General features: G+C 40.4%; 2 protein-coding genes across 3 annotated transcripts; both read right to left on the bottom strand.

The window, feature by feature from the left end:
• Window positions 1-2,810: 2,810 nt before the first annotated feature.
• LOC146428318 (arylacetamide deacetylase-like 4) lies at window positions 2,811-10,025 on the bottom strand. 2 transcript variants are annotated; one of them, XM_085079850.1, is made up of 4 exons: window positions 9,323-10,025; window positions 6,699-6,915; window positions 5,712-5,775; window positions 2,811-4,604 (listed from the first exon to the last, which is right to left on the bottom strand). In XM_085079850.1, exons 1-4 carry the CDS (start codon window positions 9,476-9,478, stop codon window positions 3,827-3,829), a joined length of 1,215 nt encoding a protein of 404 aa, XP_084935976.1. In that variant the 5' UTR covers window positions 9,479-10,025; the 3' UTR covers window positions 2,811-3,826. The 2 variants fall into 2 exon arrangements, with proteins under 2 accessions (XP_084935976.1, XP_084935975.1); XM_085079849.1 differs by having other exon boundaries at window positions 6,699-6,911; window positions 9,319-10,023.
• Window positions 10,026-13,853: 3,828 nt separating this feature from the next.
• On the bottom strand, window positions 13,854-22,136 carry LOC146428319 (arylacetamide deacetylase-like 4). Its single transcript, XM_085079847.1, has 5 exons — window positions 21,759-22,136; window positions 20,471-21,450; window positions 16,374-16,590; window positions 15,582-15,645; window positions 13,854-14,887 (listed from the first exon to the last, which is right to left on the bottom strand). Exons 2-5 carry the CDS (start codon window positions 20,639-20,641, stop codon window positions 14,116-14,118), a joined length of 1,224 nt encoding a protein of 407 aa, XP_084935973.1. The 5' UTR covers window positions 20,642-21,450; window positions 21,759-22,136; the 3' UTR covers window positions 13,854-14,115.
• Window positions 22,137-23,528: the final 1,392 nt, after the last annotated feature.

Below are 23,528 nucleotides of genomic sequence, written 5' to 3' on the forward strand. Positions count from 1 at the left end.
TTTTGTTTTTACCAAGTAGAGCATGGGAAGAATTTGCCATCCTTCAGCTCCTATGTCTTTGTTTTGTGTAAACAACTGACTGAAAGCATCTCAGAGCTCTTCATACCTGTAAGCCTGAGTGTTCTGATCTGTGAGATGGATTTAATATGCCCTTCACAGTGACAGTAAGAAGCTTTAAGAAATTACAGCTTAGTACATGCTCTGCCATACTGGTTTTTAAAGGTGCTGTGTATTTGCTTCATCTACCTGTGCATTTAGGCTGCCTCCTACCTACCGTTCAGTGTCCTCCCTCTTCATTATCTCCAGCTCCCCACCCAAATAAGTAGCTGCTTCCTGTATGTTTTGCTCTTACTCATGACTGGAAGCCACCTTCCACTTAGTCTGCCATAAATCTTTATTTTAGCCTTTCCTTTCTTCCTCTGAGCTGTTCTTTGAAGTCTGTCCCTTCCAAATGACTCCTAGGCTAAGCAGCTGCTAACAAATCTGGAGTAAAAAGCTGTATTAAAAAAAAATATGACTAATGTTACAAATTAGCATTCAGCGATGGAAATTTAGATCTTGTGCAGTTCAGAGCATTTAACTTTTAAAACGCTGATTGAACTAGAGGGTTTTGTTAGGTAGCATTTGGAAATGTGGATGGACTGTTGGGTGTCTGCATCTCTATTGCTGTGCAGTTCTGTTCCTCAGAGTGAATGAATTCTGCTCCACACAAATGGATTCCAAATAAGCTGCTCTGGAAGATCCACTTGGGCTTTCATGGCAGGTCATCACACCAAAATGAACCTCAATAAGTCAGAAGTTGTTTGAATGTAAATACAACAACTGCAACTGCTCTTATTTTGCCATGGCAAGGTTCTTCTTAGTCTCAGTACTCCAAATGTTCAGGGTAGCAGTGTCTTCACTCTCACAGGAGTCAGCAAACACAGTGAATCACTGAGAGAAGGAAGACAGCAATAAAAACTGCCATAGTTTGCAAGATTATGCCTGACAATGGGCATCGTAGGCAGAGAATAGTGTTAAGTGTTGTTAAGTAAACAATATTTTTATAAATAATAGAACTAGTAAATTTGGAATTTTTTCTAATTGCCTGTTTATTTTAAAAACACTGTGGTATGTGACTTGTAACTAGAGTGGTACAAAGAGGTGATGTGAAGTCAGCAAAGCAGATGATAATTGAAGCTGTAGACTTCTGTAATAAGGCACTCCAAACTTGATTGGTTAGAACAGGTAATCTAAACTTGTTGTGGCTTAAAATGTGCTCTGTTATTAAACAGACAGCTTCAGGCTATGAAGGCATAAGAACAGGTTCAGTAAAATATTTAAACCAAACCACAGTTTGACCTTTGGGGATGTGTTTCAGGTACTCACATTTTGTGCCCAGAGCACAGGGAGGTTTGCCAGGTTGTTACAGACTTCATCTGGTGCTGACATCTGGTGATGGAATGATGCAGGGCAGTTTCCTTTCCCTTCCTTCATTTCCTTCATCATCTTCCTGTCACACAGAGCTGCTCAAAGAGTGTCAACCCCTAGCAGCTGTGCTGACCTTCCCAGCATCTCACTAGTTTTCAGGTTTTGACAGTGTTCTGATCTGCTCCTGGATGCTTTTATTTGTGCTGTAGTGCCCTTGGGCCAAACCCTAGAGACCAGCTAAGGAAATGTGGCTCATGCCCCACGTTCTCAGGGGTTAACACCTCTGGATGGACCAGCCTTGTCCATACCCTGTTCTGCCTGGAAAGCAGCATGTCTCTTCACTCAGGGAGGAAACTCTAGAGGGAATTCTCACCTCAGGCACCTCACCTTCCCTTGGATGAACTAGTTTTTGTTGAAGTGGGAAGGAGCTTCCCCAGCTAAGGAAACTTTACTTGTCAACATCGTATTTTCCTAAGTTCTTCCTAGGCAGCGACTCATCTATAACCCAGGAGTTCTCTGGGTTAAAAGAAATAAATCTGTAGTATTTTCATCATGTTGTCTTTAGGTTGTTATACCCATGAGAGATTTGACAGCTGTCAGCCTTTGTGTTAGTCTGACTTGCTCTGTATTTTAGTGTCAGGAATGTACAGTTGTGGTGGTGCATTCCCCCCCTTCCCCTCCTTTCCAGGATTTTTTGGCAATCTCAGTCACGCTCATTTGGGGCAATTGCTCTATCACTTTATGGACAAACTGCCACTGCTGTCACCTCAGCATTCATGGCACAGGTGCCCACATGGAAAACAGGCAGCACTCAACAGTGTCAATGTAAGTGTGTACCTAGAAATCAGGAAAACACTGGAGAAGATTTTCTGGGTGTTTTGCTTATTCACATTGTATTCAGAGATGCCATATGGAAGATCCCTGTAAAATTCCCCCTTTTTCCTGACTGTACTACATGAGTGTAACTAAATGGCATTCATGTTGTTCTGGCAGGCTTTATTTGCTCAGATGCTGACTAGAAATCAGAGCCATGCAGAGCATTGCAGCAAAGTGCTTCCCTTGGTTGCAGGGTGTCTTCTGTTGGAACATTGGTCTTACATAACTGTCTGCAGCTCCCTTGCTTTTGGTTATAGTCTAAATGAGCCAGTGGGGGGCAGAAAACACATACAATAATATCAGATACAGAGAGTATTGCTTGTAAATGATAGAGCTAGAACTTTCCCTGACAAGAATGGTGGTAATTTAATGTGGGTAGTGTTCCAGGTGTTAATTTAAGCAAAGACAGTCAGAAGTTCTGACTGGCAGTAAAACTGCATACTCGCCCTGCTTTTGTTTCTGCATGGAAATGCATCCTGCCTCCATGTGTAACTTACTGAAGAATTTAAGACAGTACAGTCTAGTGACATGATAAATTATTTTAATTCAGGATATAATATTGTAATAAAAACAAAAACAATTACACTGTTCTGCAGTTACACATTCACCTCAGAATGGTTTCATTAAAACATTTACTGACATTTCTGGCAATACTTGAGTACATTTCTAAGAAAATAGCTTTACACTTTTGTTACACCATTTTATTTTGTATTTATTTTGAATGATTACTTGATCATTCATCTCTTGTTGTAAACAGTTTAACATTGAGTGAACTTTGATTTTTTTTTCTCCGTTATTCTCCTTTCTCTGCAATGGCACTTGACACTGTCCCTGAAAGGGAAAGTCCTTCTTGCATCAGGCAGTGGAGGCCTACACTTTGTAAAGGAACTGATATCACTTTATATGCCCATATATCTTTTATCTATATATAAAATGTATATGCATGATTTTTTAAACAGATGTTGTTTTCCTTGAACAATACTTGTTATAATATTTGTAGTTCCAGGCCTACCCTTTTCCTCTCTTCCTCTGCTTCTCTTCCCCTTCTTTCCTTTCTGTCTATGTTCACATTTTCCGTGCTACATTCAGTTCTCTTGAAGCATGTCTCAAATTCAGTTCTCACCAGATACAGGCTTTCCTCAATCATTGACCATACTCTTTATATATTGATCCTGTACATTCACACCCTGTTACCTGCCCCAGGTTGTTTTCAAATATCGTTTGAGTCCTAATAATATCAGAACTTTACTGAACCAGACTGCATTGCTAACCCCTTGCTATAGGGACAAAGTGTTTAACAGCTGCAAGAGAAAACTGAAGAGTGATAGAGGAAAGAAATGTAAATTCACCTGATTTTGCCTCTCCTGAAAGAAAAGTAAGCAAAGGCCATCATGAAATCAACCAACTGGGTAAAAAGAAGACAGATGCAATGCAGAAATTTAAGGTGATGATTTAAGAAAAGGAAAACGGAGGATTTTTTAAAAGAACTTTGTAAGCAACAAGAGATAGGAATCAGAAAAACAAAGCAAGAAATGGAATTTTACATCAATCTTAGAAAATTTACTATCTTTTCCAGGCCTTTAGCTCCAGAGCGGAATCCTACCAACCTACCAAACAGCGCAATGAACACTGTTCCATGGAAACCTTCTTGCAGATGGCACCAGGTCACTTTTATACCATGGTCCTCTAAGCGTTTCTTGTACAGCAGTCCATCATCTCTAAGCACGTCAAATTCACAGGTCAAAATGAACGTCTCAGGGAGCTGAGCAATAACACTGTCCTCCGCCAACAGTGGGGAAAAAACAGGGTCAAACATGGGCGCCGACAGTTCACAGATTTCTTTCGAGGGTGGATATGTTGGACTTGGTTTGTAACCTCTTGTTTTAAACTCCTGAGGGATGTAGTCAGAACTCACCCATTTCTGATATTTCAGTCTCTGATCTTCTGAAACATGGCAGCCTTTAAGTATTTCTTTGATGTAGCACAAATCTCCCTTAAGATACTTCAAGCCAAGAACAAGGGTTCGTTCCCTTAGCAAAATAGGGATTCTCTCATTCTGCTGGTAAGAAGGCAAATTGAAATCCACACACTGGAGAAAAGGATATATTAGGATTTGTGCTCTCGGCTTTGGGAGATCTCTTCTGTTCACCAGAGCTTGGGCAACAGCAGCAGTGAGTGTCCCTCCACTGCTGTCTCCACAGATGACAATGCGGGAAGGGTCGACTCCATAGTCCTGTGCAGTCCTCAGAAAGTGGATGGCAGCAGTGAGACAATCCTCAAACTGGGCTGGGAATGGGTGCTCAGGTGCTAAACGATACCTAAATAGGAGTGAAAGTGTTTTAGCATAGTCATTTCTAGTGAATGGGCCCGATGGAGTCTTGTCATTCATTTATTTTCCCAAAAGACAGGAAAATGCTCTGATATTACAATTGCAGCAATGGATTTGATCTGAATTAGTGCTTTTGATTTATTATTTGCTAATGTTTGTGTTTGGGAGAGTCAGTAAACTTCTCCCCTTTGCAAAATACTTGTTTACATATCTTGTAGGTGGCTGAAGGCACATGAGAGTTGTTTTGGAATTAGCTGGCAAGGAAGGTATGTCGATCAGTTATCAGCAATTCCAGTTAGAAAATGAAATGAACATTTAACAACAAGTTGTTAGAGAACATGAGCGTAGGAAATTGATAATAAAAAACTGGAAGATTTTCAGTGTTCTGTAAGCTGAATTCTTTGAACAGAACCAATGAGTGATTGGTTCTTCAAGTCTTTCAGGGTAAATAGCAATTAGTGCAATTGCAATCAATTCCCAAGACATCAACTCTTCCTAAACTTTTATACATTGTTTCTTTTAAAAATGCATTGCATCTCATCAGAGAAATATTTTTAATGGTCATCTCAGGTTGACTGCAACTTAAATGTGGATTTCCTGCTTCCATTTCTTCATGGAAATGCATCATCCTTCCAGGTATAGCTTACTGAAGAATTTAAGACCATAGGGTCAAGTGTATAGATTTCTTTTGAGGGTGGATATGTTGAACTTGGTTTATAACCTCTTGTTTTAAACTCATGAAGTTCTTACATTTTTCAGAACTTCTAAAATGAGTATTTGGTGGTCTGGGCAACTGTGCTTTCAATGGAAACAGTTACACTTCAGGCTTTCAGCCTAAGGTGGTTTGGACATGACTCTAGAAAACAAAAACATCCTCACCTCTTAGTGGTAGCTACAAATGATAAAATTACTGTAATGGATTTCACTTGCAAATAAAGAAGTGGGGATTAGTTGACTAATTCGTCCCTAGAGGAATTAGTGCTGGTGAAAGGCATGGGATCATTAAATATAGGCACTGAATGTGCTTTACAAGGAACTTGGCTGCAGTAAAGGTGTTCAAACCCAGGGTCAGAGTGTCTGGGTTGGCTCCACTTACTCAACACACACCACCACTGAATTGGTCTTCCTGCAGAAATATCTGCATGTTCTTTCGTAGGCCCCTGTCAAACAAAATAGTTCAATGGAGTTATAATTTGCCTTAAGAATAAATGGAATGCAAATGTTCTGAAATTCTTATCTCTGTTGTGTGGCTAATGCTACACATCATGTGTAGCATGTGGCATGGTCTGATCTGGGCTTTGCTCACCATTTCCTTACATCGGTGAGAATCTTGTGGCCAGTAAGAAACCCAGAATTTAAACCAATGCATTGCTTCAGTCCCCTCTTTGAAAAGTTGTAGACAGCACCACTGCTGCCACTTCTAAAGGGTTTTGAAGGGGAGAAGTTGTTTAAAAAAAAAAAAAAAACCAACAAAAAACCTACTAAATCCAGTGCAAGAATTTTTCTTGTGCATGAGGCACCATCTCACCTATTTCCAGTTGCAGTTGCAAAATAGGTTTTGTCATTGTTTTTCCCCTATAAAGACACACAGCACAATACACACATACAAGCTTGCACACACGTTTGAACAAAAAATGGGTGCTTTAAAATAAGAGATAAAATTCGAATGAGATTTTCAACTTTCCTCATAAGCATGAAGAGGAAAGATGAAAACAGGTATTAAAAATAATCAGAGAATATTCTAGATGCACAACCTGCATAAAGGCAATTTAACATGATGCCTGCTGCATGTAAAGAAATTGATTCTGCTGTCCTGAAATTAATTTTGTTATTTATAATGCTTAACCTACCAGCTCTTCTTGTCATTTAAGATACACCACATCAGATCAGTAACTCTGAGGTGTGTGGTTGTGGAGTCTCCCTCACTGGGGATATTCCAGAGCTGTCTGGACACAATCCTGTGCCCTGGGATGGCCCTGCTGGAGCAGGAAGGTGTCACCAGATGAGCCACTGTGGTCCTTTCCAGCCTGACCCAGTCTGGATGCTGTGTGTAGTTAGAGCTCACATTATTGATATTACTTACGGATACTTCCAAACCGGCCAACCCCTCCATGGAAATAAAGGATTCCCCTTCTTTGGCTATTGTTTGATGTTTTTAGTTGGTAAATTCTCACTTTAACCTTTTCAAACCTTGAGTCCGTGATAAGAAGACGGTTATCTTTAGGTGGTGGTATTGTCTCCATTATAACCCTGAGTACATGGACCTCTGAGATGATACCGGCTTTGTCCAAAAATGCTGCCTGGTGATAAAAGAAACCACAAATTAGTGCAAATTTCTACCTAACCTGGAGATTAATCGTGAAAAATTTAAAACTCCATGGTCAACTCAGTAGGAAAACAATCAAACTATTAATAGATAAAAGGTGTCAAATACTTCACCTTGTCAGGTGTTTCAGTAGCTATGCGCCTGAACAAAATCAGGAGAGAGTAGTTAGAGTATTTTAAACTTTAGCTTTGGATGAAGAAATGTAGCCAATACTTTTGTTTCCCAAACTCACGCTGCTTTTAAACTTGTAGAAAAAATATCCATAGCATCCACCACAGCTGTCCTCCTGCCCAAGAATAGCTTTGAACCCAGGCCTGATCTTCTCACAGCTCACTGATTCTTACTTAAACACTCAGGCTAAGGTTCTTAGCCTGGGCTTGTCTGCTCCATCACATCCACATGGCTTTAAGCTGTTTCACTTGTAGCCTGCTCTAGTCTATTCCTGCTCAAGATGAAAAATATGAGGGAGTATTTCCACTATATTGGATTCAATTTTGCACTACTTCAGCAGCAGACTTCTCTTATGAGTAATTTAATTTATTGTTCTTCCCTTATTCATGCATGTGCATTTCAAAAATTGTACATACAAAGAGACCTTGCATGGATGGATCTTAAAAACCTGCCCTCATGGCTTTCACCTCATATTTCACAGACCTCATACAGCTCAGTAGCATGGTCCTGTTAAATGTGGTGTAGTTATCATATTTTAGGACATCTGAAGAGCAGATCCCATACACAGGAAGGATTGTCTTGTGGCAAAGTTTGAGTCTCATACTGATTCCTTCTACAGACCTCTTGGTTTATGTCTGTGGGAAAATAACTTCTTTATTCTTCAGTTTCCCTCTGGTACTTTCTTTCCTCACACTAACACTTTTGTAACAGTAAAGGTTAAACCCGCAATTAGCTCTATCTCTATGGAATATGGAGATCATCTTTGTCTTGGAAATACTAAAAGAATAGGAGTCCTAGGAGACTTTAGTAACCACTGTGTTTGGTGTTGCCTTTTGTCCCAGCTGAAGACTGGATGTACTAGTAAACTTTATTTTTCCGTGCAGTTTTGACAACATGGATTGTCAGCCCTTGAAAGGATCTGGCATAAGTAATTTGCCCGACAGCAATAGCAGAGTTGCTACATGACTTGAACTTCACTTGCATTTAAACTGGTTTAACCATCCATTCATGTCCTTATCTCTCTGCTCCTTTCAGACTGTGTGGGATGGTGCTTGTGCTTGGCCTCTCACTGGCCAGCAGAAAGGATACAAAATTACAAGATCAGAAGTTAAAAACTACATCAACCACCGGTAAATGTCTAAATTCTGCAGTTTCGCTTTTAACAAATTATTTACACAAAGGTAAAGCTTGGATAAAGAGTAATCACACAGGGTTTAGAAAATGTGGATGTTTACACACTGTATAATACTTGTAAGAAGATTTACTTCTATTACTATCCTGTTTTATTGGTTTGCTATCGAAGCAGTGCTGAGGCCTGGGTGTGGCACCAGAGATGTGGTGAGTCACCTTCTTGGGAGTTCACTGCCTTCAAACAAAACTTACTAAGCAATGGGGCAGGGAAAGAAAGGAAGAATTGGAACATTAGAACATATAATTGAAGTGAAATGTAATGCACAAGCCAAAGAGACTGAACAAGTTTGTTTTTCACAATTTAAACAACTAAAAGAAGCTTCATTTAGGTATCACAGAAGGTTTTTTTAAATGATGGGCAACAATTAATTCAGGACAGGATGATTGATAAAACAGAAAGACAAGTGCAAGTCACGTTTTAGTTTTGAAGAGAAACAAGGATGAAAAGCGAGGGAGGATCAAAAATGTGCCAAAAACAATGACACAGAAAGTCACTTTAGATATTATGTGTACTGTCTCAAAAAAGAAAGTCGTTTAGGCATATTGAAAGGCAAATGATGATGGATGTGGCAGCTCTCTTCAGAAGGCTCAGGAGAGTGACAGGGTTGTAGGAGAGAGCTGAGATCACAGACATCATTTAGCTGCTCACTCTGTAAGCAAGTACACTGTTATACAGAGCAGAAATTCCACATACACAGGGCAAGTTACCCTCTAAGCCTTCCAGCACTGCCTTGAGGCAGCAGGAATGAAAAGCTAAGACACAGGCTGTCAGAAAAAAAACTGGGAATTGCACAGTCTGCAGAATCTTATTTTTCAAAAATACTCGCTTTGGTGCTGGGTAGCAAACAGTGGAGTCTGTTATAATCAGCTCAGCTGAAGGAATCTGCTTACATCACCTACTCAGTCCAGTTGCATGTTTGCAATGTATTTGAAAATTGATTCTAAAAACCATCACCAAACCATTATCCCTCTAACAGAAATAGAATTAAAAACTCAAGCTTTAATCAAGTTTTACTTACCAGACCAAACCCAAAATTCATGACGTAATGAAGAGCATGAAACTTCTGGCGCTCATTGATTCCTTGAGGAATTTCTGCTTTGGGATGTTCATAATAGAATGCCATTGCCACAATACCAGTCAAAACAGCGAGAAAAATGCCCAGGAGAAGTTCCATCTTGCTGTACTGGTAGAAGCCCGAGAATGAACCAGCTGTAGCCTCCTCCTCCCTTTTCAGACTTTTGGATTTCTGAAGGTAAAGGCACAGGATTAACTGTTCTCCTCCTAGCTCATAATCCAGCTGTTAAAAATGCCAATAGGAATTCGAAAACGTGTGGTAACACAACCGTAAAATTCAACAGTAGCAATTAGTCGTGGGAGAGGCTTGCATAAGCATTTTCACATTTGCAGGGAACAAGGCCATGCCCATCACGGCAGAACCAAGACTTGATGGATCGTTGTCGTGTCAGTTTATAAGACAAAATCTTGTTCTGTCTCTCCCTGGTTTTTGATTAAAGCAAGTCTTCATGATTTGTGAGTTCCTGCACAGCATTTCCTGGTAATCATCTTCAGAGCCACTTCATTGTGCCTCCCTGCCTTACTTTTTCAGCCTTTTATTGAAATTAAGGCTCAGTGTCACAATCACATTTCATCACCTGTGATGGCAGATTTTGGATGCACCTGTGAGTCTGGTGGAGCCAGAGGTGTCTGCAGCCTAGTCTGAAAGCTGTTCTTGCCTCATCCTCCTCAATGGCTCTTCTCCTGCACCAGCTGCTGTGTTTGGTTGGGTTTTGTTAGGTTTTTGATCTGCCTCTTGGCTGAGCCTGGCAGTGCTGCAGTCTCTGTCTTCCCAGGAAGATATTATGTACAGATGTCACTCCAGGTAGAAACAGGATTCCAGCTGATGAAAACTAGACTTGGCCTTCATGGTATCAGGGCCAGTAGCACTGACTAGACACCAGCAGCTCACTCTTTTCTGTGGTGAGCTTTAGGATCTTCCTCTGGAACCAACATATTTTTCCATACACATAAATCATTAATGATAAGATTTGAAACAAAGTAAAATCTGTAAAGCACAGCTCATGTGATGTCACCTTTGGGAACAGTGTGTTTTTAGCAGTCTGCTCAAATTGTGAAGGCAGCAGATTCTCATTCTGAAAAATAGCAGTGTGGGTAAAATAAACGTGTAAATTTTTTTCTTAATAATATAAGGGATGAGCTGACCTTGAATTGTATAATAAAATGAAACTGAAGACAGAGAACCCAAGGGCTTTAGCATGCATCATCCATGACCTGCATATAGGAAGTGCCTCAGGCTTGATACCTGACTTCAGAAACTGTTTAGAATAAACAGAATGGAACTTCATTTTTGAGTCTGGTGATACACTTTCTGAGAAGCAGTTGATTCCATGTTCTGCTCTCTGTCCAAACTATTTCTTCATTTTATCCAACAACTATTTGTGGATTTTCATTTCCCAATGTCCCAGTGCCTCTCCCTCCCTTGCCAGAAGGTTATTCACATGCTAAGTATAAAATCAAGTTGTTTTTTGTTTATGCTTCTTTGTGGCATTTGATGCCCAGCTCGATAAGGGATGTTGGTGAAAGACACATTCCCTGGGGATTGGGACACTCTTGGGAAATGGCAGTGGTGAGTTCAAACCCATGAGGATGGAGATGCACAGACCGTTCAGCTTTCTTATAGGTCAGAGTAGAGCATTGGGAAATACTGTTACACAGAACACCACTGAGGCTCCCTTCTTCAGCGTTTGATAATGAAAGTAATTCATTGGCATAATGCTAAACTGTTCTCTCCCCGTGGGTGAGGTGTGGTCTAAGTACACTTATCAGATTTGGCCCCTCTGGGGATCTAAGAAGACTCTGACACCTCTGACAGATCCTTTGTACTTCTGGACTTACCACCTATTGTTCTTCTGTATTCTAAATCTTTTTGGTGCCAACTCTCCAACAGCTGGTAGGTCTTGGACTCCTGGGCACATTGACAAGGTCTGGATATCACAGCACCCCAGAGGCTCCACACAAAGACTGGGTGTGATGGAAGCTGTCAAACAAACTAGCTGATTTCTGAAGCAATAATGTGGTTTTTTCCTTTGGGTGTTGCAGGTACAGAGTAGTACTTAATGCTTTATAAGCTTAGTCTCAGCAATTTACAAGCTTGAGGCCCAGGATGGAGAAAACCATTCCCTAAAAAATCTTTCAAATAAATGCTCTCTCTAGCTTCTGATAATTTTATAACCTTGTCTCTGCTCCTGTGAGATAGACCAGAGGATAGACCAGACCAAAGGTCCATCTTCTACACCAGGAGAAAATCTCCTACACCATTTCTTTTTAAGCTCCAGTGAAAAGCTCAAATCAGGGCCTGAAACCTTGTCATTCTCAAGTTTTCTGTTGTGTGGCTGGACATGCAAGGGGAGAGACTGAGCCAGGTGCAACAGATGTCAAACATTCCCTGCCTCTGGATCATGGTGCTGATGAGCTGGCAACATGAACTCCCTGTGAATGGAAGCCCGGACTGGGATCCTGGGAAATATTCCAGAGAAAGGCTGCCTGACCCAAGAAGCTCCTTTTGGGTTCTGCAGAGCATGAGAGCCATCTGGTGCTGGAAGCCTGAACTTGAACCAGAGCTGGGTTTGTCAGTCCTCACCAGTACACTCTGGCTCCAAAATTCCACATGGAATGACATAAGTGTCCATAATTCTGTAGGTGTCATTGTTTGTCATTGTGTTTTGTACTTGAATTTTTTTAAATTTGTACTGAAAATTCCACGCTTTGGAAACTATAAAAATGTCTTCAAACATTCTCTCTTAGCAATGCAAGACACATAGCAGACCTGCAATTAATTAAAATAAATAAAATAAATTTAAATAAATTAAAGGACAGTTAGATCTTGTGACTTTGTAAAGTTTAGAAAACCTGGAAGTCATGAGTAAACAAGGAATATATTATTTCAGCACTTGCTGTTCTCTGTTTACCCATCTGCACTCCGTGGTTAAAACCCATTATTAAAATGTGTGTTTTCAAGGAAACTAATAATGAATGCTGCTGACATATTATAAAGCTAAATTTGTCATTGTTTGTAGTAAATTAAAGATGACAGATAAAGGGCCATGGAAAAATCTCAGGTGTAGTTCAGTGTCGAGTTTGGACATTGGCTCACAAACAAGGCATAACTCCGGAGATAATAAAGGTGAGAAAACAACTATTGGGTTGCTGAACTGACAGGGAATATAATGCTGCACTAAACTGTGTAAAATAGCATGAGATTGTCTGTGACCATCAAATAACTTACCAAATACAAGGTGGAATTGTACAGACCTTAGTTCTGGCACTTCCCAACCCGCTCCAAGTGCTCCAATATAATTCAGCTTTTTGCATTAGCTTTTGTAGCAGATACAGACTCTGCTGGCCCAGCTTCAGCTGCCAACGTGTGAGCTGCTAACCCAGCCTTTGTCTTTGAAACCAAGGCAAATCCTGAAGTCCTCAAAGAGTGGAACTTTTTGAAGTATCACATTATTTGCCCCTGGAAGGATTTCTTTACGTCAAGAACAAATTGTTCTGCCTGCAATAGGAAAAATGAAACAAATAAACTCTGTGTGGTGTCAACAGAGCATGAAGAAATGTAATTTCATTTTGCTGAGAAGGACTGTAGAACGAGAACCCTCAAGTAGTGACTTGCTGCAGAGATGTGAAGCAGTTCACCTGTCACCAGAGTTCATTAACATGGTGACAACATGGAGCATTCACCCCACTGCCTTCTTCCTACTCACAGCTTGCCTGGCAGACGTAGACATGTAGTAACCTCTCTCCACAGCTATGTGTGCACGGATATTACAAAGGCAAGGTGCTTGCACAACAATCATTTTACAATTCCTAGGCATTGCATGCCCAGCTATTTTGCCATGCGATGGCAATTATCTTGGCATCTGTGTTTAGCAAAGGTGGATCTCTCCTAACAAGCAATGTAACAATTACAGCAATGTAACAATTGAGCTAAGATTTTCCTTTGGTTTTGGATATTCAAAGAAATTATTTGGGCAGGTTCCATGCTGTTTACATCCTTTCTCCCCAAAAGCCAGGTAAGCAAGTTGATTATTTGTCTGATTACAGCAGGGCAAAAATGCCTATGTCTCTGTCTTCCTGAAGACAACCAAATGCTGCTCAGAAAGGAACTGTATAGAATATCATTTAGAGGACTCTCAGTTACTTTTGAGCAGTTCTCCCTCACTGCATCTCTGCTGCAGTCTCAGGTACCTCCAGGCACCCACCTCGTGCAGTGTGTGAGCTGCACCAACCTACCCATCCCCATTTCCTTTTAAAATCAGGTTCATAAATACACCCAATTCCTTCTTCCACATTTTACACTCAAATACAAAGCTATTGGTTTACTTCACATGCACTCTGATGGTGATTACTACTCAGGAAGGAATCTTCACTCTCCAGAGGTGTTGCCATACTGATTTTTGGGGGTACTAGGTGTGCATGTTGCTGATTATTCACACATTGCATGGGTTTTTTTACACACACATTTAAGAATGTTTTTTTGTTATGCTGAGTTTTTATTCCTTTACATATGAAGAGAACAAAACTTGTTACAGTGCAAGAAGAGAACAGCAAAGCAAGCTTACAAAAAATCCCTAAACATCATGCTCTTATGAAAGTGCGAGTCAAAATCAGAATTCAGCAGACCATGCTAATGTCATAAGTTCTTGCCTTGATTTTAATGGACAAATAGCTAGTAAATAGTTAATTGAATCACACTCACTCTATACATCTATGCACTGTATGCAAGAAAATGATTTAATAGCCTTTTATAAAGTCTACAGTGTGGTTCACAATTGTACTTGACGATGGGAAAGAGAAGATGCCATATCCAAAAAAGCTCACTGCACAGTGGAAGCCTTTGGCCACGTGGTGCCAGGTCACCCGTATGTTGTTGTCCTCTAAACGTTTCTTGTACAACAGCCCATCATCCCTGAGCACATCGTGCTCACAGGTGACAATACAGGTGTCAGGGAGGCCACAGACAACAGCATCCTCTGCCAGCAGTGGGGAGACCCAAGGCTCAAACAGTTCTTGCACTTCTGCATGGACTTGAGGTGAAAACAAAGCAGGGAGTGGTGGTTTATAACCCACTTTAAGCACCTCTGGGATAAGATCTGGATTTATCCATTTCCTGTATTTCAAATTCACACTCTCAGGAACATGAGAACCAGCCAAAAGTGGTTGCTTCAGGGAGCAATCCTTACCCAGATACTTGAGAATAAAATGAACCACATGCTCCCGGGACAGGAGGGCAATGGCAGCATTCTTCTGGTGAGATGGCAGATTGAAGTTCAGTGCTTGGAGAAATGGATAGATGAGCACCTGGGCACGGATCTTTGGGATATCTGTCCTCTGCCCCAGCTCTTGGCAAACACTGGCAGTGTATGTTCCCCCTACACTGTCCCCACAAGCAATAACCCGAGCAGGATCCACACCGTAGGTCTCTGCAGCCTTCAGGAAGTGCACAGTAGCAGTGAGACAATCCAGAGTTTGGGCTGGATACTTGTGCTCAGGTGCTAAATGATACCTGAGAGGTAGAAAAAGCACATTTTCAACGGTGTCACACATTGCTGAGTGTCTCATCTGAAATACAAGCCATGCAATTGCAAAAACTCCCCCAAACCAATACTAACTATATCATTAATATGCCCAGGTTAAAGTTTTACATGCTGAAGCAAACCAGAACAACCTTCCTTCCCTACTCAAAACCAATTCCTCCCAATTTCATAAAATCCCTTAATAATAAACTTCTTCATGGGAGAATTTGTTGAAAATTAGTTTCTTTATACCACCAGCTATTTTCCATAATCAAAGCATCTTTAAAAGGAAGCAGTGGTCCATGCTGGTTTTAAAAAATATTAAATTTTAGACTCATTATTTACTCTTTAAAATCATCCCAGATGATTTGAAATATTCCTCTAAAATATTCAAACCTGACATTGGGTTTATAATCTCTTACCATGAAACAAAGGCAATGATTTCTGTGGTGATAATGATGTGAAATGAACAAATCTGTAACTCTAACCATGGATCCAGTATTTCCATTGCCATTCCATGGTACATAATTGCTCCCACATAGCAGCAGCATGGAGAAGATGGCACTAGAGCTCAGTTTCTTTTCAAATATTCAAAGAAATGTAAGTTCAGGGAAGTGTGGGAAGCAAGGGGAGAGCAGCAGATTTCTCTAATTCTGAGATGAACACTGGTTGGATCTCACTTACCCAACAGACACAACCACTGAATCAGATTTTCTGGCTATGTAGCGGCAGAATCTTTCATAACTTCCTGAAGAACAAATGTTGATGTAATTAACATCTTAGAAAACTTCAGTCAATATTGTCCCTTATATTTTTATGACTTATGACCATGATTGTTAGTGGGCCCCTTGCCTATTTAGGGAATACACAAATTTTCTTTAGGATAGAAATAATCTAGACTTTTGGTCATCAGGACTTACTGTGAAGTTCATACATTTAGGGAGATTGTTTATCTGTGTGAAAAATAAGATGATAATTATTATGATGATTATTACTATTAGAGAATGGGCAGTGGTTTTAAACTGATAGAGAGTAGAATTCGTTTGCATGTAAGGAACACATTTTTGTTATGAGGGTAGTGAGGCCCTGGCACAGAGTGCACAGAGAAGCTGTGGCTGCTCCAGGATCCCTGGAAGTGTCCAAGGCCAGGTTGGATGAAGCTTGGAGCAACTTGGGACAGTGGAAAGTGTCCCTACCCATGGCAAGGGGTGGAACAAGATTATATTTCAGGTCTTTTCCAACCCAAACCATTTTATGATCCTAATGGTTCTACGATAAAGCATGCCATATCCTATAAAAAATAACTTAAATACTAAATAAGTGCAGATTAGAGAGTTTGAAAAGTAAAAATAGCCATTAAGTGCCTTCTATTTCCAGTCTCTCAAACTAAGCTTCAGTCATTCTTAGGTTCAGGAATTTTTAAAAATAGGCAGTTAACAATGCTAAACAGTCCTATTTTCTCTTTCAGTTCCTTACTGATGCTTCCAAAAACGCCACATCCTCCATGGAAGAAGATGACTCCTCTCCGTTTGCCTGCAGATGGTTGTCTTGGCAGGTAAATCCTCACGGGCACTCCATCAAAATGCAGATCCTTAATGAAGAGCTGGGAGTCCCAGCATGCTGGGAGTCCCTCTGTGATCAGCCTGATCAGTGTGAGCTCCTCAACAATACCCAGGCGGTTTAAGTTCTTTGCCTAGATAGATATAACAGGGAAAATGAGAAATTACTATAGGGAATACAAGTCTTCCCACTTAATAAAGGCCACAAGCTACTTTTTCCCATACTACATTTAGGCTCATTGGGTTGGTTATTTGCTAGTTTTTTGGTTTCCCACAAATACCTGTCTTTGGGATTTCAGTTAAGAAAATGAAAATTTACATCTTCGTGATTGCTGGAAGAATGTTGTAATACTTGTTCCATTAAATGTCTTATGTAAATACCTTTTAATTCCTGTGATCTGGATTTACCACAAGTAACAACAGGCATTTGCTCACCTGTGGAAGTTGGGAGGCCTGAGGCTCCTTTCCTAATGAGTAAATAGAAAGAGGCATTTCTTGAGGATGGATCCAACTCCAGGTGTGTTAAATCATGCTCTGGAGGCATCTGGTCATCTCCCCGGATTACAAACTGTACTTTGGATGCCTCAGTTAAAGTATTTAAAGTCAGGTGAGATGAAAATGTCCCTCTCATGGCAGGACTGTCATAGTGGAGCTAAAGACTCAGGCCAGTCTGTGGCCAAGATGAGTTACTGGTGTTGGGTGATGTCCCTGCCACAGGGTCAGTGAGAACAAACTAACAAAATCATTGTGTCTCTAATCATTGCTGAGGGGCTGCTGGCCCAAATGAGGAACTGATGAAAATGGTTCTCAATGTTATCTCCTCCTCCATCAGTGAAACCACTGCCTTTGTCAAGATCTCGCAGCTCTTCATAAATGACTCTGCAGTCAGTTCTTTATGTCTAATCAGCAAAAAACCCAAATATTCTGAAGACAGGGAAGGTTTGTTAAATGTATCAAAACGTTTCCTTATCCAAGGCTGGTCAGCTGCTGATAATTAGGGTGGTCTAAAGATCACACTGAAATCCTCCCTTACTTTCAACACATGTTGTAATGGATGTATTTCCTGCAAGAACATTTCCCTTCCCATTACATGGTGACCTAAATGCCCATCTGGACTACTGCAATTCATTCTTCTGGAATGATGATAATCATCATAAGCCATTTGCAAATTGTATGTTCTTTTCTAAGCCACAGAAGTCTCTGTATCAATTCCTTACAAACTGAAAGCCAGCTCTGCTTGTGTAAATTGTCCTTTCTAGCCTGTGTAACAAAGATTCTTTCTTCCTAATAATCTACACCAGCCTGCAATAAACAAGCTGGGTGAGAAGTAATAAAAGTAACCACCATGAGCCACGGAAGAGAGAGAAAATCAGTTGGAAACAAAGATGGGAGTCCAGAGATAATCTGGAGTTTTTTCATAACTCTGTGCCACAAATGCCAGCAGTGCTTGAGGGTGGTTTAAGAGACAAATGGATGGCCACAATTCTTGCCTTATATTTGAGAAAGCACATTTTTAGGTATCATGGCAAAGGGGAAAACTATTATAAGACCCAAGGCAATGGTGGCAGAAACCACAGGATGAATCTAGTCTTCTCCAAACAGCAATTTCCAAAACATTCATGACTTTTCAGTCAGTCCTTTTGTCATAGTTACAGTTTTGGAATTGTTGAAGCTTGCAGAATTGCCATTTAATCTCATTTTGATTTTTTAACATCCTTGAGTTTTCACAGAGTTTTCAGATGACAGTAATGTATGTGATAAACTTGGTGTCAGAACATCCTATCTAAATATCCTCTTTCCTTGCCTTTTCTTAGGAGCTCCTGACGTCACAGAGGCATCTCCAAATTCAGGGAAAACACTGTCATGAAGGAGAACAGGGAGTTTGGTATGTAGTCTGTTGAAAAACGTTTTGATCAATAATTAGGAAGTACTTCAGAACCTATAGAAATACACTCAAAACCTGAAAGGTTTGACTATTTCTAGACAGATGTGATCAGTGTTAGTAGGTGAAATACATTACATAAACCAGGTCCTAGAATGTGAACATGTGTATGAAAAAGAGCATGCCAGCTTTTCTTGTGAAACAGGGTCTTTGAAAAACTATTTGCTGGAACACCTAAATTCTGGCACAAACTGGCTTTTTATGTAGATCATATGGGGACCAGATTTTTACTTTAAAATAATTATGAAATCACATACCAAAAGCAGCAAAACCCACTCAATTAGAGCTTCATGGACTTTAGGACTACATCAGTCTTTCTGTCAGTCACTCTGAAGTGTGCATTTCCAACCACAGTCATTACCATCAAAGCTTCATAATCACATTGCAACATGCACAGTTAGTCTGAATGTAGATCTGTCTGAGCAGTTTAAAACAAAAGCCAGGAGGCTTCCTCTCATCTCTTCCATTTGAGATGATCATTGATGTCCTTATCTCAGGGGATGTGGACAGATGCAGCAGGAGCATCATTTGTGTGCCTTCTGGTTGAAGCTACACCTCTATGTGGTGCTCCAGCTTTTCTAAGATACATTGCAAGTCAAGTGGAAGAGGAAAAGACTGTCCTGTATTGTAGAAAAAGAGTTTTTTAGAGGAGCACACAGTGCAGACACATCACGGGCACAGTGATGGCACAGGATGATGGCACAGGAAGAGCAGTACATCAAGATAAGCAGGATAAGTTAATTGCACATGTGTCATACACAAAACATGATGCACTTCATAAAAAAACTGTGAAGTCCTGACTGTGAGAGCTGCTCCTCTGAGCAAAAACATAAACCAGAAATTCACCCGAAGTACCAGCAGGTGCCGAAAGGCTTTTGAAAGAATAATAGGTATTGAGTGGATTCAATGCATAGCAAGTGGTGAAATGCATCTTTAAAACTATTAAGAAAAAGGAAGCTGAAGCTTAGGGAATGTATTATCAATGAAGAGAGGATATGTATTTATTGCATAACAGTTAAAAGCTGTGAAAATGGGTTTAAAGTATCATCTGAAAGAATCTTTTCACCCACCAAGTAGGGAAATGAGAGAATTTAATAACATTTTCATATTATAATATTACTGTCTTCTTATTATATTGTTTATATATAACCTAACACAAAGAGCAGTATGAGATGGGCAAGGACAACAGCCTCTTCTTTGATGGCAGACAAGGCAGAAAGGTTCCACTGCAGAACCAGGGACAACCTGGATTTGGTGAATGCTGCTGTGCAAGTTCAAGCAACCCACCTAAGTCTTTAATAGATGATAATGGCCCAAAGCACCTCTCAGCCCAACTCCTGCATTCTTTCTGTAAAACTGGGGATTAGAGAATTGAGGTGAGCTTCATACAAACATCAAAGAAACTTCTCTGTGATTTTCCTCCAGGCTTTCTTTTGACATCTTACATGCCAGATGTGAGAGGGTTTGGCTGCTCCTACATGCTCCTGACGCCTAATTTTGAAAGCTTTTTGGACTAAAGCTGTTTCTTTCTGTGATGGCAAAGCCCACAGCACAGTGAGTCTGGCTTACAGGTACTTAATAATAAGTGGTAACAGGTCTGAACCACATTTGGCAGGAGGTTCAGTTAGATAACTTCTGGAGAGGTCTTCCAACCTAACTGATTCTATGGTATCTAACTGAGACTCAGTAATTCAGTCACTGCAGAATAAGAACAGAATCAAGGGTAAGAAAATTACTGCAGATAGCTCAGAATTTAGGAAATTGCCTTACATATATCAGAGTGCATTGGGATGTAGAAATTTGGGTTGTTACTATTATGCATGTAAATGATATTCACAGCCCTCCTGTCATCCACAGGATCCATTTCATTATGGAAATATACAATTGCAGCATAAGAGTGGATATCTCAGTATTTAAAAGAACTCACCTCATCCTGGCTGCTTTATATATGGCAATAGAAACCAAATCCACCTTTGGCCTTTAAATCTGTGTTACTGTGTGCTTCCCATTACATGTAGTTGCATATCTTCCTTTCCTGAAAATCCCAGTATCCCAGAGCATGATCAACTCACCAGAATTTCCACCAGAGTGTACAAACAGTGATAAAAGTAGAGCTTTGCTGGCTGGTCAACATCAGGAGGAATCCGTGCCTTGAAGAAATTACTATCAGTTGCAATTAAAACCAGCAATACAAAAGCAACTAAAATTCCTGCTATTAAAACCAGAGTATAATAGGACTCCATTGTTCTTTGGAGGGAATAACTGGACACCGTTTGATACGATTCTGTCAGTATTTATATCCTCCAGACTCAGAGAAGTCATTTGCATACCAAATTCCCCCTGCCCTCCTCCAGGCAGGGCTGACAGGTGCTGCAAACATCCGGCTGTGACAACTGCACTTGGCATGACCCAAGCTCACATGTAGCAGTCACTTCCAGGAAGCACTCTGCTTTGGTATATTCCAAAACTGCAAATGGGCTTTATTTTTTTAACGTGTTTTATGGGCCTGCAAAGCTCTCTGGGAGGTTTTGCAAATGTACCAGTGAGGGTAATGATACCACCCCTGCCTGAGAGCCTATGGAAGAGTGGCTGTGCTGGATTCCAGTCTCCACAGGCAGGAATTGTGGTGGTTCTGCTCTTGGAATAGGTCTGAAGGATGATTCCAAGGCTCTTTACTTAGTGCTGATCTTTGGCCGTGCTTGCTTGCTGAGGCAGACAGCTGGCCAGAATAGTTAGAACAGGCATTCTGAACTCCATCTCAAGGAATTTTGATTTTGGAGATCCACACAGACCTGTCAGTTCTTTGGCAGCTCCCACCCTGAGTGTGCTGAAGAGGGCTGTGAGCTCACCAGTGGTGCAGTGCTAGCACAGTTCTCCAAGTCAACTTCTTTTTGACTTTGAGAACTTTGGCCTTTAACCCTTTGTGCTTATTCTTTCTAAAGAAAGGATATCGATATCTTCACAACTCCATACTTTGTTGTGTTTTCCGAGACAACTCTGCGTTATCCATGGCTGTAATTCAGGTGTGATCAGAGCATATGGTATCCAAATGCTTGTACCAAAGGAGGTGATGCAAGTGAAGGAATGAGTTACCAGGTGCAATGCCATGTATTTCTGTCCACCATGTGACTGGACAAAACTTCTAATGTTTGGGTAACATTAGAAAGCAAACAAGCATTAGCTCAGTTTGGCATAAGCAATACAACCTGTGCTTATCCCCTGAACACTGAAACATTTCTTTATCCCCACTAATCTCCCCAATACTCCATTTTAAAGGACTAATAAAAGCTTGCAACCATGGTCATAGAAGAGAAATACTCCTTTTTGTGAGCCATAGGATTATGCATTTGGCTAACCAACCTGTAGTGTGTTCCTTCAGAAAGTGAGATCTTCACTGAACCAAGGAGAGTCCTTTCTACTTCTACTTACACTTAAAAAAAACAGACAAAATACATCTGCTTAGACAAATCCCATTTACACAAAACATGCATTACAGCAAAGAGCAAGAAACATCAGTGTGAATTAGTCAGTGGGGTAAAAAAAATATTTACCTGTGTGGAATGAGTAAACAAGATGAGTCATAAGAGATAAAATACCAGATGATAAGAGTGACCAGACTGGATTCTTAAGAGGATATGTCTAATCCTTAACTGCAGTGGAGGTCAGCAAGTACAAATGATTGAATCCTGTGGTTTAAAATTAAGATAGATAAGATAGATAGATGATTGATAGACAGATAGATAGATAGATAGATGATAGATAGATAGATAGATAGATAGATAATAGATAGATAATAGATAGAAAAGGTGATGAGGACAAGAAGATCATGGAATCCATGTAAGTCATAACACGGAACTTGGAGCTTAACTCAGCAGGCCTGGGCCTTGTAATCACAGTAATCTTTCCAATTCTGACACAAATCACCTGACTAAGCTGGGGAATAATTGATCTCTTCCACTGATGAGGTGCAGGACACTGCACTGAGCCCCTCCCAACCCGACTCCATCCAGAGCTCTGGGGGTACAGTAACTTGAATGATTTTTGAAAAACAAAACAACATCAACTAAAGCAAAAATTAAGGCTACTTTTATATTCTGAGAAGCAATATCTAGGTGGGTTTTTTTTTTTATTTTAGTGTGACCTTATTTCCCCCCATCAATTGATACACATGATCCATCCCAGCCTGCCAACCAAAATCATTTGCCTTTGACACCACCATTCTCTTCCTAACATTCGTTTTCTTTTTGACTTCCTTTGTAAAACTGTCAAGTTTGAAGAAACCTTGGACAGTCAGAGGCCCTGAATTATTTCATCTCAGTATGATTAGTGAACCACTCACTCTGAAAAGTTACAGCTTCATGTAAGGAACTCTTTCAAAAAGACATTGTTAGGAATTCAGGGAACATTTTATCCTGAGGTTTATTTCCTAAGCTAGTTTACAAGTTTCCAGTGCAAACTTGTCACAGGCATTAACTTGCAACAGCAAGTTTTTGTCAAAATCAAAGTCACATTGGTTTAGTAGGATTTCAGGACTTTTCTGTAATTTTGAGAGCCTTAAGAACATAATTCTTCTATTTCCCCAGTTCCTTGTATGTCTTAGAAGTTTTGTCAGGACTGCAGAGTTAGTCAGAAGGAATGGGTAAATATTGACTGACTAAAAGTGAATAAAGACATCAAAGAGAAGGTGAGTCAATCAAGTTAACAAACATGCTCACTCCATTCCTGTTCACATGTGGTATTTTTGCACTGTTCTCTCTTCCAATAGGAAGCAGCAGCCTAAGAGATTGAGAGATCAGGCTTGTAATCAGAGACAGGCAAGGAAAACCAAGGGCACTTACCACAAGTGACAAACTCTAACATGTACCAGAGCAACTCAGCAAGTGGAACAAGCACCACATTGATGATGTTGCATCCCTTTGAATCCCAGACAGCCCCTATGTGCCCTGGGAAAACTTCTGCTTATAAAGGCAATTATTTTTACACGTCTTGAATCTGGAAAGGGATACCTAGAATTTAGAATTACTCAGTAAGATATTTTTATATCTTTACTCGTGACCCTGCTTTGTTGTGAGACCCTGGGAAAGCCCTGAGACATCCAAATGCAGCTTTTTGTAAAAGGCCTGACACAGT

This window comes from Lichenostomus cassidix, chromosome 21 (assembly GCF_008360975.1).
Source record: "Lichenostomus cassidix isolate B80296 chromosome 21, HeHo_3.0, whole genome shotgun sequence".
Lineage (NCBI taxonomy): Eukaryota > Metazoa > Chordata > Aves > Passeriformes > Meliphagidae > Lichenostomus > Lichenostomus cassidix.

What these genes read in the sequence shown, in the direction of transcription:
- LOC146428319 (XM_085079847.1), bottom strand. Translation starts at nt 20,641, where the DNA reads ATGGAGTCCTATTATACTCTGGTTTTAATAGCAGGAATTTTAGTTGCT. An exon ending in TGGCGTTTTTGGAAGCATCA is followed by an intron (nt 15,646 to 16,373) that starts GTAAGGAACTGA and finishes TTTGTTCTTCAG; the next exon opens with GAAGTTATGAAAGATTCTGC. An exon ending in TCAGTGGTTGTGTCTGTTGG is followed by an intron (nt 14,888 to 15,581) that starts GTAAGTGAGATC and finishes TCTACCTCTCAG; the next exon opens with GTATCATTTAGCACCTGAGC.
- LOC146428318 (XM_085079850.1), bottom strand. Translation starts at nt 9,478, where the DNA reads ATGGAACTTCTCCTGGGCATTTTTCTCGCTGTTTTGACTGGTATTGTG. An exon ending in TGGCCGGTTTGGAAGTATCC is followed by an intron (nt 5,776 to 6,698) that starts GTAAGTAATATC and finishes TTTGTTTGACAG; the next exon opens with GGGCCTACGAAAGAACATGC. An exon ending in TCAGTGGTGGTGTGTGTTGA is followed by an intron (nt 4,605 to 5,711) that starts GTAAGTGGAGCC and finishes ACTCCTATTTAG; the next exon opens with GTATCGTTTAGCACCTGAGC.